The sequence below is a fragment of the Ciona robusta genome, chromosome 13 (assembly GCF_009617815.1).
Source record: "Ciona robusta chromosome 13, ASM961781v2".
In the NCBI taxonomy this organism is placed as follows: domain Eukaryota; kingdom Metazoa; phylum Chordata; class Ascidiacea; order Phlebobranchia; family Cionidae; genus Ciona; species Ciona robusta.
Genome location: NC_143247.1, coordinates 1215552 through 1228789, shown reverse-complemented (window position 1 = coordinate 1228789; position 13238 = coordinate 1215552). Strand labels below are relative to the sequence as shown.

The window sequence follows — 13238 nt, the reverse complement described above, 5'->3', positions numbered from 1 at the left end:
CTTTAACATATAGTGGGGTTGGGGAGATAGGACACCTTTATATTCTATTTTCTCATTCCATTTGGTAGTAGTAAACAAAGAGCAATCGAATAATTGTAAACTGTATCCTCACGACTCCCATAGACCGTTGTTAATTGTTTAAAATACGATCAGGATATTTTGATATTATGTGTTAAAGGTGTCCCATTTTCCCCACCCTATTATATTATTTACCAGTAACACAAAACTGGACACAATTTTCGTTCGCCTTTTACATTTATTACGAGACTTTCACTTGAAATAGGACCAGATCGTTTTTAAAGTCACACAAAACAGGCATACATGGCGTTAAATGGTAACAGTTACTTTTTAAAACGCCTTAAAACAGGACAAAGGCGAACGAAACGAACTGAAAAAAACGCACGCTAAGGTTGGACATTTTTTTGCGTTTTTTCAGTTCGTTTAATTTTGTTCAACCTTGCAGTTCGACTTTAAAATCGACTGCAGGCGGCAGTTGCTTCTATATACAAACACATATAAAGTTATGCTGACTTGAATTCATGCTGTAATATTAATCTAGCTTTTATAAATGCATTAAAATTTAAAAAAATAAATGCAGTTTAAAAAACGCATTTTTTTTTCAAAAATTACAGAAAATTTTTTTTAAAAGTTTAAAAACACATCTTAAAAAAATGTAATTAAAATTATATTTTTTATTAGAATTTATTAAAATACATTTATATTTCATTTAAAAACGTTAATTAATGTTACATTTTTAGTAATTCATAAAAAAAATTAGTTAAAAAAACTGTGTTTTACGTGTGGGTAAAAATTGAAAAAAAGTGATTTAATATTTAATACTGAGATGGCAGATTTGGTTTTCTTATTAACAGTTGCGAAGATATTTCTCTTGTAGTTGAATGGAAGAGTATAGACGCTCCACTTCTGCCAATAATGCATCCAAGCGGTCGTTTTTCATATTTAACTGACGGTCATAACTGTCCAACTGGTCACTTAAGCCTAAAAAAAAACAGAATAAAAATTTAAAATTTGGTAAGAATGATCTGAAAAAAAATAATATAATATTTATCCTTGCGTGGAAGGAAACGACAGTCGTTATAACATGGGTGTTTTGTTTTATACACCTCGTGCCAGCTAACGAGTTACAATGTATGTAACTTTGTGGGTGATTGGTTTTATCTTTTTTGTATGTTTTTTTAAAGCTTAGAAATCTATTTGAGAGAAATAACTTAGCTGTTTTCTGCTACTGCATATACACAATTGCTTTAAATTCGCTTAAACATTTTTTTTAAATATATAATGTTATAGTAGGGTGGGGGAAAATGGGACACTTTTAGCACATAATATCAAAATATCCTGACCGTGTTTTAAACAATTAACAACAGTCTATGGAAGTCGTGAGGATACGGTTTTATAATTCTTTGAATGTTCTTTGTTTACTACCAAATGGGACGAGAAAATAGAATAAAAAGATGTCCCATCTTCCCCCACCCACTATATTTTGAGTTAGGTTACAATAATAAACTTACTTTCAAATTGCTGCTGGTTTTGAGCCACAGTATCCGTGAGTTCTTGTGCTTTTCTCCTTAAAGCAGCAAGCCTGTCCGTCTTATCTTTCTTTTCATTTATTGCAGATGTTGCTTCGTTAATTAAAGCGGACTGACCTTGTAAATTCTGTGAAAAAATAAATTTAATTAATTTTTAAAAAAATTAAAAGTTATTAAAAAAATTTAAAAAAAATTTAAAAAATGACAAAAAAGTTATTAAAAAAAATTTGAAAAAACTTTAAAAAATGACAAAAAATTCAGAAAAGTTTAAAAATATGTTAATCAAATTTAGTGATTTTTTGTCTAATCTGGCCCTAAACTCAAAGTACCCTGAGTTGCCATGCCGTAGGACCTTACCCATATAGAATAGAAAAGTTTAGAGTACAGAAAAGCTATCAAATATTGTATATTCACAAAATTCTTTGTTTGCGACGCAAAACCGTTTTGCAAAAAGCAACAAAATACAAAAGTAAAAAAAACTAAACTAACTATCAAAAAATAATTACCAAAAAAATATTCTAAATTAGGTTGTTATAATTATTATAAAAAAAATCTCTTTTTTTTGTAAAACAGTTAAAAAAACTCTGCCCAAAAATATATATCCTAACCCTATATTGTTTACATAAAACATAAAAAAACTAATACAACCAGTGTAATACCTGCAGGGCCATATTAGCAGTTGCATTTGCAGCAGTTGCTTCGTCTAAAGCACTGCCGAGGCTTAGTTTGTTTTCAGTAAGCTGATGTTCCACTGCATTCAGTCGTTCAGTGAATTCACCGATGCGATTCGAAATTCCAGTCATTTGACCTTCCAAATCTGTTATTGCGGATTTTATCTGAAAAAAAATTGTTGTTTAGTTGTATACCTCATGCTCGCTGTCGAGTTATAACATGTGTGTCTTCTTATACACCAGACACATATGGTGTATTCATACACCTCATGCTCACTGTTGAGTTATAACATGGGTGTCTTCTTATACACCAGATACACACGGTGTATTCATACACCTCATGCTCACTGTCGAGTTATAACATGGGTGTCTTCTTATACACCAGATACACACGGTGTATTCATACACCTCATGCTCACTGTCGAGTTATAACATGGGTGTCTTCTTATACACCAGACACACATGGTGTATTTATACACCTCATGCTCACTGTCGAGTTATACCACACACCTCATTAATTTTATCTTCTGCAAGTTGAATATCATTGGCTGCTTGTGTTTTCGCGGCTTCTGCTGCTCTCGAAGCGTTATCTGCTTGCGATAAAGCGGTGACGACAGCTTTAGCATCGCTTGCTACTGCTGTGGCTGCTTGTCTGTGGTAAATATATGGTTAAAATTAAAAAATTTTAATGTTAATCAAAAATTAAAATAAAAAAGATAAAAAATAATACTTTTTGTGTATTTAATAAAAAATAAAACAAAATTAAATAAAATAAAAACAAACAAAAGGGATTAAGAATTAAAACAACAAAATATAATAACTGTTTAAATGGTCAGGGAAAAAATTATAAAACAACTTGAAAATTTGAAAAAATAAAAAATATTTAAAAAATGAAAAAATTATCAAAAAATAAAATGAAAAAATTATCAAAAAATAAAAAGAAAAATTTAAAAAAAACTAAAAAAATTACAAAAATGTCAAAAATTTTACTTTGCTTGATTAGCATCTGCAAGAAGTTGATTCGCTCTTTCGAGATCTCCGTCCGTTTCGGCCAAAATTTCATCAACATTTGGAAGTCGATCAACCAGATCTCGGATTTCCTCTGCAAGAGCATCGATCTCGGATCTTGAAACAGGAAGAGACAGAGCGAGGACTTGATTCGCGAGGTCTTTGATGTCATTTGGATCGGCTTTTTCTTCTGTTAAAAAAACAAATATATAAAATTAAAAAAATATTTTTTATTACTTTAACACAAATTGCAGTTTTTTTTATTTGCATTTTTTTTGTAAACAATTTATTTAATATTTTTTTAAGATATTTATTTATTTATTAAAACAAAAGTACAAAATGACATTCGAGTTGACTTTTTCTTCTGTTCAAAAAATAAAAATTTAAAAAAATAAAAAATTTATAAGTTATAATTTCAACAATCATTGCAGTTATTTTGTAAAATAATTACTGAATACATTTATTTAACATTTTTAAAATGAAAATTTTTTATTTAATATATTTATTTAAAAAAAACTCTAAAATACAATTGAATCCAAAATGTAGAGAAACTGCAAAACATGGTTAAATTTAAACCTTAAAAATTTTAATTTTATAAAAAATAAATTCTAAAATATTTTAAACGTTTTTAAGGTTAATTTTAAAAATATTTGTTTTGATAATTTTATTTTTTTCCATTTTATTTTAGATTTTTAAACAAGTTTTAATTCAGATATCTTCAAATATATATATTTTAAATAAAAAAAATAATTTTTTAATAGGTAAAAAAATAAAATATTTTCAAAAAAACAAACAAACCTTCTAAAAATTCCCGAATATCTTGAATTAGTTTTCGAACTTCAGAATTTTGTTGTCGAATAACGCTCTCCACCTCTTGCGCCATCGTGTGGGCTTCTTGGGCTTGATTTTTTGCTTCCTGGGCGCTTGTTTTTGCAAGCTGCACAAAAAATATTTTTTTATAACTATAAAAAAATGTTAGTTTTTTATATTTAATTTTATAAAAAAATAACTGTTTTATAGTTACTCATAAAAATATTTTTTTTTTATACTTAATCTCATAAACAAATTTAAATATTTCTTTTTTAAATTATATTTAAACATTTTTTTAATAAAAAACTAATTCTACAAAAACATATGAAATTAACAACTAGACAACAAAATTAAAACTTTGTCTTCGCTTAATATATCATATAAATCTGGAAAAATACAATCTAAATTATTTTTTAACAATATGTCTTTGGAAAAAATATACATATTTATTTTATTTAAAAATTTTAATTTTTTATTTATTTTTTTAATATTAAGTCTTTGGAAAAATCATGCAAACATATATATATATATATATATACAATATATCAGTGGCTTATCTGGTATGAAAACGTAGTGTATTTCCAACGTTTCGTCTGCCATACAGCAAGACTTCATAATTTCCCTGATGAAGTTTTGCCGTATGGCAGAGGAAACGTTGGAAAAACTACGTTTTTATACCAGATAAGCCACTGATATATCGTTTATATATATATATGTTTGCATGATTTTTCCAAAGACTTAATATTAAAAAAAAAAATGCCTGGTTGCAGAAGTAACATAATATATATATATATGCTTTTAATGTTTAATTTTAGTTTCTTAATTGTTTTTTACCTGAACTCTGTTTCTAAGGTCCCCAGTTTCATCGGCAACCCTTGTTAAAGTTTCCTGAGTTTTTTGAGCCCGGTTTTTGGCGTCGCTGGCGAATTGCACGGCACCCGTGCACCCAATACCACCACAAGTGTCGCACCCCGCGCCCCCGCAAGATTCATCACAGCCTTCAGTTGCAGCTCCGCAAATCTAAAAAAAAAATTTTTTTAGCAAGAATTTCCTAGATATTTTTGATATTTTAAAATTATAACTTATTATATAAATGGTACAGCAATAAGCATTGCAAATTCGCAATTAACATAAAAAAAGTGAAATTGCATTAGAAAAAATTGAAAAAATGGTTATGATAATTGTTAATAAAAATGAGTTTAGAATAAAAATTAAAACTACAAAAATAATAATATAGTAGGGTGGGGGAAGATGAAACACCTTTAGCAAGCAAAAAAAAAATTTTACTTTTAAAAAATAAATTGCTTTTTAGGAAAAAACGAAACAAAAAAAATATTGAAAAGATATTTTGTAAAAGTAAAAATTTTAATTTTAAAAGTTAAACAGAAATTCAAAAAATGAGCAGAAAACCATTTGATTTGAGCAAAAATGAAAGTTTTTTTAATCAAAAAATTAATATTGTTAACTTGATAAATAAATGGACAAAATAATTAAAAAACTTCCAAATTCCTTACGTCTTTATTAAGCTCCGAAAGTGTAAGATCATTGACGTCCGATTGTCTGGCTGTGATGTCATCGTTCACCTGACTAAGTTTGAAATCAAATTCCGATTGTTTGTCGTCGAGATCGGCTTCAACCGCGTCTCGAATTTGTTGGGATTGTTCAAGCAAATTCCCTGGCTCCGTGGTCGCGGCTTGTGCCGCGCGTTCTGCGGCTTCAGATGCCGCGGCTGCATCTTCAACTTGTTTGAAAGCGGCTGAAATAAAATATTGCTTTTTTTAAATTTTTTAGCTATTTTTGATATTTTAAAACTATATTTATAACTTTTTTATATAAATGATAAATACACTAAATATTCCAAATTTTTAATTTATAAAAAAAAATTCTTTAAAACTATAAAAAAATGATTATGCTAAATGCTAATTGTAAATAAAAAAGTATAATAAAAGTTAAAACTACAAAAATAATAATATAGTAGGGTGGGGTAAGACGGGACACCTTTGGCACATAATATCCAAATATCCTGATCGTGTTTTAAACAAATAACAACGGTCTATAGTAGTCCTAAGGATACAGTTTTATAATTCTTTGAATGTTTTTTGTTTACTACCAAATGGGACAAGAAAATTAAGGTAAAAGGTGTCCCATCTTCCCCCACCTACTATATAAAATAGTATATAAAAAAATTTTTTTTTTTTAAGTAAAACTTACCAACTGGGGAAACTTTACTAATACTTTGCTTTTGATCTCGTAAATTATCAAGTTTAGCATTGACAGCGGCTGCTTGTTGGTCTAAACTAATCATGTCTTCGTTAACTTTTGTGTCGTCGTTTCGAATACGTGTCATATCGTGTTCTAATGCAACCAGTTTGTCTTCTTGGAGTTTTAGGCGGTTTCTGGAAGTTTAAAAGCAAAGTAATGTCATAAAAATTTAAGGTGATGTTTATATTTTGGGAAAACATAAAAAAACGGAAAGTAAAAAATACACAAATTTTTCAGGTAATGTCTTGAAAATTTAAGGTAATGTCTCAATTTTAGGAAAACATAAAAAAACAGAAAGTAACAAAAATACACAATTTTTGTCTTGAAAACGTTAACTCTAAATTTTATGAAGACAAATAAAAAATTAAGAAGTAACAAAAATGCAAAAAAATGTTTTGTCTTTTAAATAATGCAATTAAGGAAATGTCTTGAAAATATAAGAAGATGTTTTGGTGTTTTAATGCAAAAAAAAATCTTTTTAATACAAAAAACTGGTTTGGAGTTTTATTAAAAAAAAAAAAATTCCTAATATTAAAATTCCTAATATTTTTTTTTTGCATAAGATTTTGTTTTACAAAAAATCATAAATTTGAAGTAACAACTAAACAAATACTCACTGTATCGTTTCAACCATTGCCATGAAATCAGGTTTGGGCATTTCGAGTGCATTTGCGGAAATATTTTTCAATAATTCTGTGATAAGTTCAAATTCTTCATTATAAGCTCCCGTGATACCTGTCTCACCAATCTCACGTGCACGTGAAATAGCACGGTCCGTTCGATCTGTGGAAAAAAAATAATCATAAGATAAAGTAAAATTTTTTTTTAAAGTTTTGACAAAAAATAAAAAAATTAAAAACTAAAAAAAAAGCATATATATACATATATAAAAAAAATATAAAGAAACAAAATTAATAAATTATTAAAAGCAATAAAAGCAAGTTAAAAGAAAACATACCCAAATTTAAAATGCAGTTTAAAAATAAAGCTTAATTTCCATTTCAAAATAATTTAAAATAAAAAAAATTAAAAAAATAAATTCAGTTTTAAAATTAACATGAATAAAAAGCCTAAACTTAAAATTCAGTTATACTTGAACAATGACTTTTAAAAATAAACCTTAACTTAAAAAAAAGTTTCACCTTTTAGTTCAGAAATAACAAAAACTTTTTAAACAAAAAATAAAAATAAAAAAAAAATTTCTTGAAAAAAACAACTTTTTCTTGAAAAAAATTACCTTCAAAAATTTTTTTTACCTTTTAGTTGAGAAATTATTACATCCCAATTATCAAAGCATTCTCCGCAAGGTTCACAGTTCGGGACCTCCCCAGTAAATCCTCTTAAACACCGGTCACACCTACGACCCCCGACCCCGTCTCTGCACTCACATTGTCCAGTGTTGGTGTTGCATTGCGTGGATACAGACCCATATATGTTGCACTCACAAGCTGTAACAAAATTTTTTTTATAAAAATAAAAAAAAAATAATAAAAAAATTCGGTGATTTTTTTTATAGTTGAATATGTTAGTTCTGTTAAAAAAAATTATTTTTATTTTTTTTTAAATTGTTATTTGTTAGTTTTGTTCAAAAATTACATTTTTTAAACTGAAACACAAATTTTAAAATGAATAAATAAAAACAAAATCTTGTGTACTCTACAAGTTGTTAAAAATTTTGTTAGCAAAATTGTCATTTTAAAAAGTTGCATATTTTTCCACTTTACAAAAAATTTGCCTTCAGAATTTTATAGAATTTAAAAAAATACCTGGATTTTTGTACCAAATTTTACAATAATATGCATTAATGAGTTTTATAGAATGTATGAATGTATATATTTTCCTAAATAAATATAATATGGGAAAAAAAATTGTATTTTGTATTCAATAGCCTATTTAAAATAAAATTGCCTATTTTTGTAACAATATTACTAAAAATATTATTATATTAGTAACACGAATATCTAATGTTAGCACCCCACTAAAATATTAATACAAAAAAATAATATTTTTTGTAAATTAGTATTATGTTTGTAACATATAGTAGATTGGGGTAAGATGGGACACCTTTAGCACATAATATCCAAATATTCTGATCGCGTTTTAAACAATTATCAACGGTCTATGGGAGTTGTTAGGATACAGTTTTATAATTCTTTGAATTTTCTTTGTTTACTACCAAATGGGACAGGTAAATAGAATGAAAGGGTGTCCCATCTTCCCTCACCCTACTTTGAGTTGTATTCTGTCTTTTTTAGCCGTTTATATAATTTAAATTAAAAATACTTCTTATAATAATAAAAATACTTTTAAATGCTGGTACAGTTACAAAAATTCACTAAAATTTACCCTTTTAGTTTAAAGCAATTGGAATATTTACTTTTATGCAATATAAACTAAAAACAGTTATATAAATGGTAAAATATAGATGTTTTTATATAAAATTTCTAGTTTTAGTTAAAAACTAAAATAGTGTTAAGAAATAGCAGGAAAATGTGCTCATGCAAAAATTACTAAGGTGTAATTATAGAAAAACTGCTGGATTTTAGAACAATTTTAAACTAAATTAAGATTTCCAAATTAACAGTTTAAAAAATTGCAAAAAAAATAGGTAAAAATATCGGTCTAGAACACCAGTGTGAGGCCTACAACGAACAAATTCACCAATTATGTTGAATTACAGTTGATTTTGCATTCTGTTTCTACCGTTTCCCAACACACGCATGCGTGAGGTTTACCCAAAGTTACACTAGCTGTTGAAACATTTTGTGTTGTTGTTTTTGTTGTTGTTGTGTCAAAGGAAAATGTTGTTGTTTCTTGAAATTTGGTGCCAGTTTTTGCTGTTGTTGTTTTTGTTGATGTTGAAATGCCAGGCGTTTGGGAGGTTGTTGTTGATTTTGTTGTTGTTGTTGAAATACTGGGACTTTGCGTGCTTTTTGTTGTTGATATTGTTGTTGTTGTTGAAATGCCGGGTTTTTGAGTACTTGTTGTTGTTGTAAAAGTGTTGGAGTTTTCAGTTGTTGTTGTTGTTGAAATACTGGGATATTTTGTTGTTGTTGTTTCTGACAACTTGGGCTCAGTTGTTGTTGTTGTTGTTGGACCAACAGTAGTGAAGAGTGGAAAAGGAGTAGCTACTTACATAATCAAACATTCAAAAAACATAAATCTAAAAAAAAGCTCTTTTCCGCAATTTTTTAACACTTTTTGACTCCGTAATTAGTACAGGGTAAAATTAAGCTGTTTTAGATTTATATTTTCCTGGATAGCAATAACTTAAAAAGAAAATTGAAAAAATAATAGGTTTTTTTGGGACTTTCAGATTTTGTAAAAAGTTTTTTTTCAAAAATATAAAAATTAAAAAAAAAATTATAACAAAAACAAAAAAGTATAAAAAATTTCATAAAAAAAGCAAAAAAAGTATATACATACAGTATTAGGTTGTTTTTTTTATAAAAAATATATTTTTAATTAAAGAACAATAGAATTTGTAAATTAAAAACATATTTTATATAAGAAAGCTATAAGGGCAATCAGCTTAAGCAGCAAAAGCAAAATTAGTTAAAAATTTGATGCAAGAAAAGCAAAATTAAAATATTCTGAAAGTATAAAGTTAATAACTTTAATATATACTGTGCATTAAGTAATAATGAATATCAATTTTTATGTTTTAAAAAAGTAATAGAAAATTATATCATAATAAATAAACTGTCTACTGAATATTAAAAAAAAATAATATAAATTTAATACAAAACATTTATAAAAATTTAACTTAAATTGCCCCCCCCCCCTAAAAAAACTAATTTTTTTTGGACTTGTAGCATATGAAGCTAAAACAAACCAGTTCTATGCAAAAATTTGCACAAAATTTAAAAAAAAAAAGTTTTGATGTGAATTACAGTACTTTTGTTTAGAAGCTATATTAAATGCTTTTGAAATACTAAAAACACGTTTTATGTGAAAACTTAATTTGGTAGTAATATCGCTGTAATGTAGACTAAATACAACTTAAAACTTATTTCATATATGCATGTTTAAGTATAGAAAAAATTCTAATTTTAACTAAACATGATTATAAATAACTAAATTTTATATGTCTTCGTAAATGTAAATATGTTTTAACTTTAACTTGATAATAATTAAACATAAATGGCTTGTTTGTCTGATTGGTGTAGCGACCACGCTTATTTTCTTCCAATTAAATGTAAATATGTTTTTAACTGTAAGCGTGTTTTAACAACTGTTGTTTTGTTGCTATATCCTGTCTTTTGTTTAAAATATTTCTAAATCTTCGCTACCGTAATCGAAGAGACAAATACATTTAATATTATTACAATCTTACCGTAACATTCAATGTCTGGGTTACCAAAATAACCATCTGCACAGTTGTGACAGGTACGACCACCAAATCCATCCACGCAAAGACACTGTCCAGTTATCTAATCAAAAATATCCGGTTAAGATTTTAAAAAATTGGTTTCAAAAAATGAGGATTTTAAACTTTTTTACAAAAAAAAAAAATTTTTTTTTAAATTTAAAAAAAAAAAATTTTTTAAAAATCATTTTTTTTTAAATGGCAAAAATTTTAGATTTTTTTTTACAAAACAAAAAAAATCTTTTAAAACAATTTTTTTTTTCCTTAAAATGTCAAAAAATTTTACATTTTTGTTACAAAACAAAAAAAATCTTTTAAAACAATTTTTTTTTCTTTAAATGTCAAAAAATTTTACGTTTTTTTTACAATAAAAAGGTTAAGGTTTAAGAACTTTTTTACAAAATACAAGCAAAACTGAATGTCTGGAAATTTTAACAACTCATTAGTGACCAATATATTACTGTTAATTGTCTTGCTTAAGGAGGCACACACTATAAAGGCACATAATTGTAGCATCATCGAGTTTTGAACCCGGTACCCTTATGTTTCAATGTACATATTCAGAAGACATAGTTTGACAATCATGATAAAAATTGTGAAAAAGTGTGACGTCAATACTAAAATAATACATATAGTACTGTGGGGAAAGATGGGACACTTTAGGCACATATTATCCAAATATCCTGATCGTGTTTTAAACAGTTAAAAACGATCTATGGAAGTCGTGAGGATACGGTTTTAAATTCGTTAAATATTCTTTGTTTACTACCAAATGGGACGAGAAAAAGAATAAAAAAGTGTCCCGTTTTTTCCCACACTACAATATGTTTCTTTGATAAAAAAAAACAGTAATAAAAAATTACCTCATCGCAAGTTGTTCCCAAAGAATGTTCCGGACTACATCCGCACGATTCACAGCCCGTACCACTGGCCAACTTCCAATGGTTAGGAAGACATTGGTCGCAGTTTTGTCCAGACACATTAGGATAGCATGGGCATTGCCCTGTTGTTGCATCACACTGACATTGTCCATTCACGCACACAGAACTGTCGGTTCCCAACAAATTACACTGGCAAGCTAAAATCAATATTTTTTAAAAATATTTTTGTTTTAATTTTTTTTTTTAATTAATTAAAAAAAAGTGTGTTTGGGTCAGAAAAAATGTTTTGGTCAGAAAAAGAATTTATTGTAAAAAATATTTCCATAAAAAAAATGAAGTTAAGTATAAATTTTATTAGACAGCGCATTTTAGTAAAAAAAAAATATTTTAATTAAAAAAAAAGTAATTTATATTATCTTTTTTGGCATAAAAACGGTGACTTATTAAACAAATACTTTTTCATTTATTTTATGTTTAGCATTTTATTTTTAATGTGTTTCTTATAGTTAACAATCTGGACAACCCATTAGTGACCACTGGGTTGGAGCAATTACTGTAAAGTGTTTTGCCCAAGTACGCAAACACAAAAAAACAATAATAATCATTTTTGAACCCAGTGGCCACTAATGGGTTGTTCAAACTATCAGCCATACATAAAATATAAAAAAAATCCAAAAAAATAATTACCCACAAAGTAACATACATGGTAACTCGTAAGCTGGCACGAGGTGTATAAAACAGAACACCCGTGTTATTACAACTGTCGTTTTCCGGCCACGCGAGGATAAAGCAAGGTACATTCATTCATGTATTACATTTGGTACAAAATTTTACTCACAAAAAAAACACGGAAATAAAAAAGATAGAACGCGCATCTCCAATGTCGGCAAAGGAGAAGTGATACACTCTCTTTCTTTAGTTACATTCACATTACTTACCCATGCAGTTTTGATCAAGTGGATTTCCGTAATAGTAATCCCTGCACTGCTCACAATGTGGACCAGCTGTATTATGCAAACAATTTGTACAGACACCTGTGGCACTATCACATGCTGTTGGGTCAAACGGGTCAATATTATTGTTACATTCGCACTTTCGGCACAGCCCGTTCACAGCTTGGGGGTTGCCCCAGTAGGCAGGGGCACATTGGTCGCATCGTGCACCTTTTGAAAAATATGTTTTGATTGAAAAAAAATTTCACTGTAATAAATATTTTTATAAAAAAAATGATAAAAAGTAAAAATTAATTATTAGGCATTTTGGTAAAAATTATAATTTTTTTTTCTATATTTCTTGGTGAAAACAATACAGTTATTTACAATATAATAATTATAGTTAAACTAAAAAAAGTATTCACTGCAAAAAGTGTATTAGAAAAAAATATGCACTCTAAAAGGGTTTGTAAAAAAATAACACTAAAATAATAATAATATTTACTTTAAAAAAAATTGCCATTTAAAACAGTAGTATTTTAATGTGCTAAGATTCTAACACAATTTTCTCGATAAAAAAAAACTGCATTTGAAATGGAAGTATATAAAAAATTAAAAAAAAACAGTAATATTTTCTTATAGGCTGAAAGTGAAAAAAAAATTAATTAAAAGAATGATAATTCAGTTGAGTAACCAATTTTCAAACAAAACGAAAAAAAATTAAAACGGTAGTATAAAAAAATAAAACAAAAAACAGT

At 27.3% G+C, this 13238-nt stretch overlaps 1 protein-coding gene across 5 annotated transcripts in view; it reads right to left on the bottom strand.

Moving 5' to 3' along the window:
- Positions 1-236: 236 nt before the first annotated feature.
- The window catches only part of LOC149725647 (laminin subunit beta-1-like), a 28654-nt gene continuing 15652 nt past the window's right edge, over positions 237-13238 (bottom strand). For all 5 annotated transcript variants that reach the window (XM_089891605.1, XM_089891609.1, XM_089891607.1 and 2 more), the window contains 14 exons: positions 12487-12711; positions 11531-11745; positions 10635-10731; positions 7555-7746; positions 6916-7081; positions 6248-6432; positions 5551-5792; positions 4871-5056; positions 4025-4163; positions 3209-3416; positions 2729-2870; positions 2207-2383; positions 1530-1674; positions 237-999 (listed from right to left, as the gene is read on the bottom strand). In XM_089891605.1, the coding sequence (XP_089747731.1) occupies positions 866-999; positions 1530-1674; positions 2207-2383; positions 2729-2870; positions 3209-3416; positions 4025-4163; positions 4871-5056; positions 5551-5792; positions 6248-6432; positions 6916-7081; positions 7555-7746; positions 10635-10731; positions 11531-11745; positions 12487-12711 (2453 nt within the window). In that variant the 3' untranslated portion in view covers positions 237-865. The remainder of the gene's footprint in view (positions 1000-1529; positions 1675-2206; positions 2384-2728; positions 2871-3208; positions 3417-4024; positions 4164-4870; positions 5057-5550; positions 5793-6247; positions 6433-6915; positions 7082-7554; positions 7747-10634; positions 10732-11530; positions 11746-12486; positions 12712-13238) is intronic.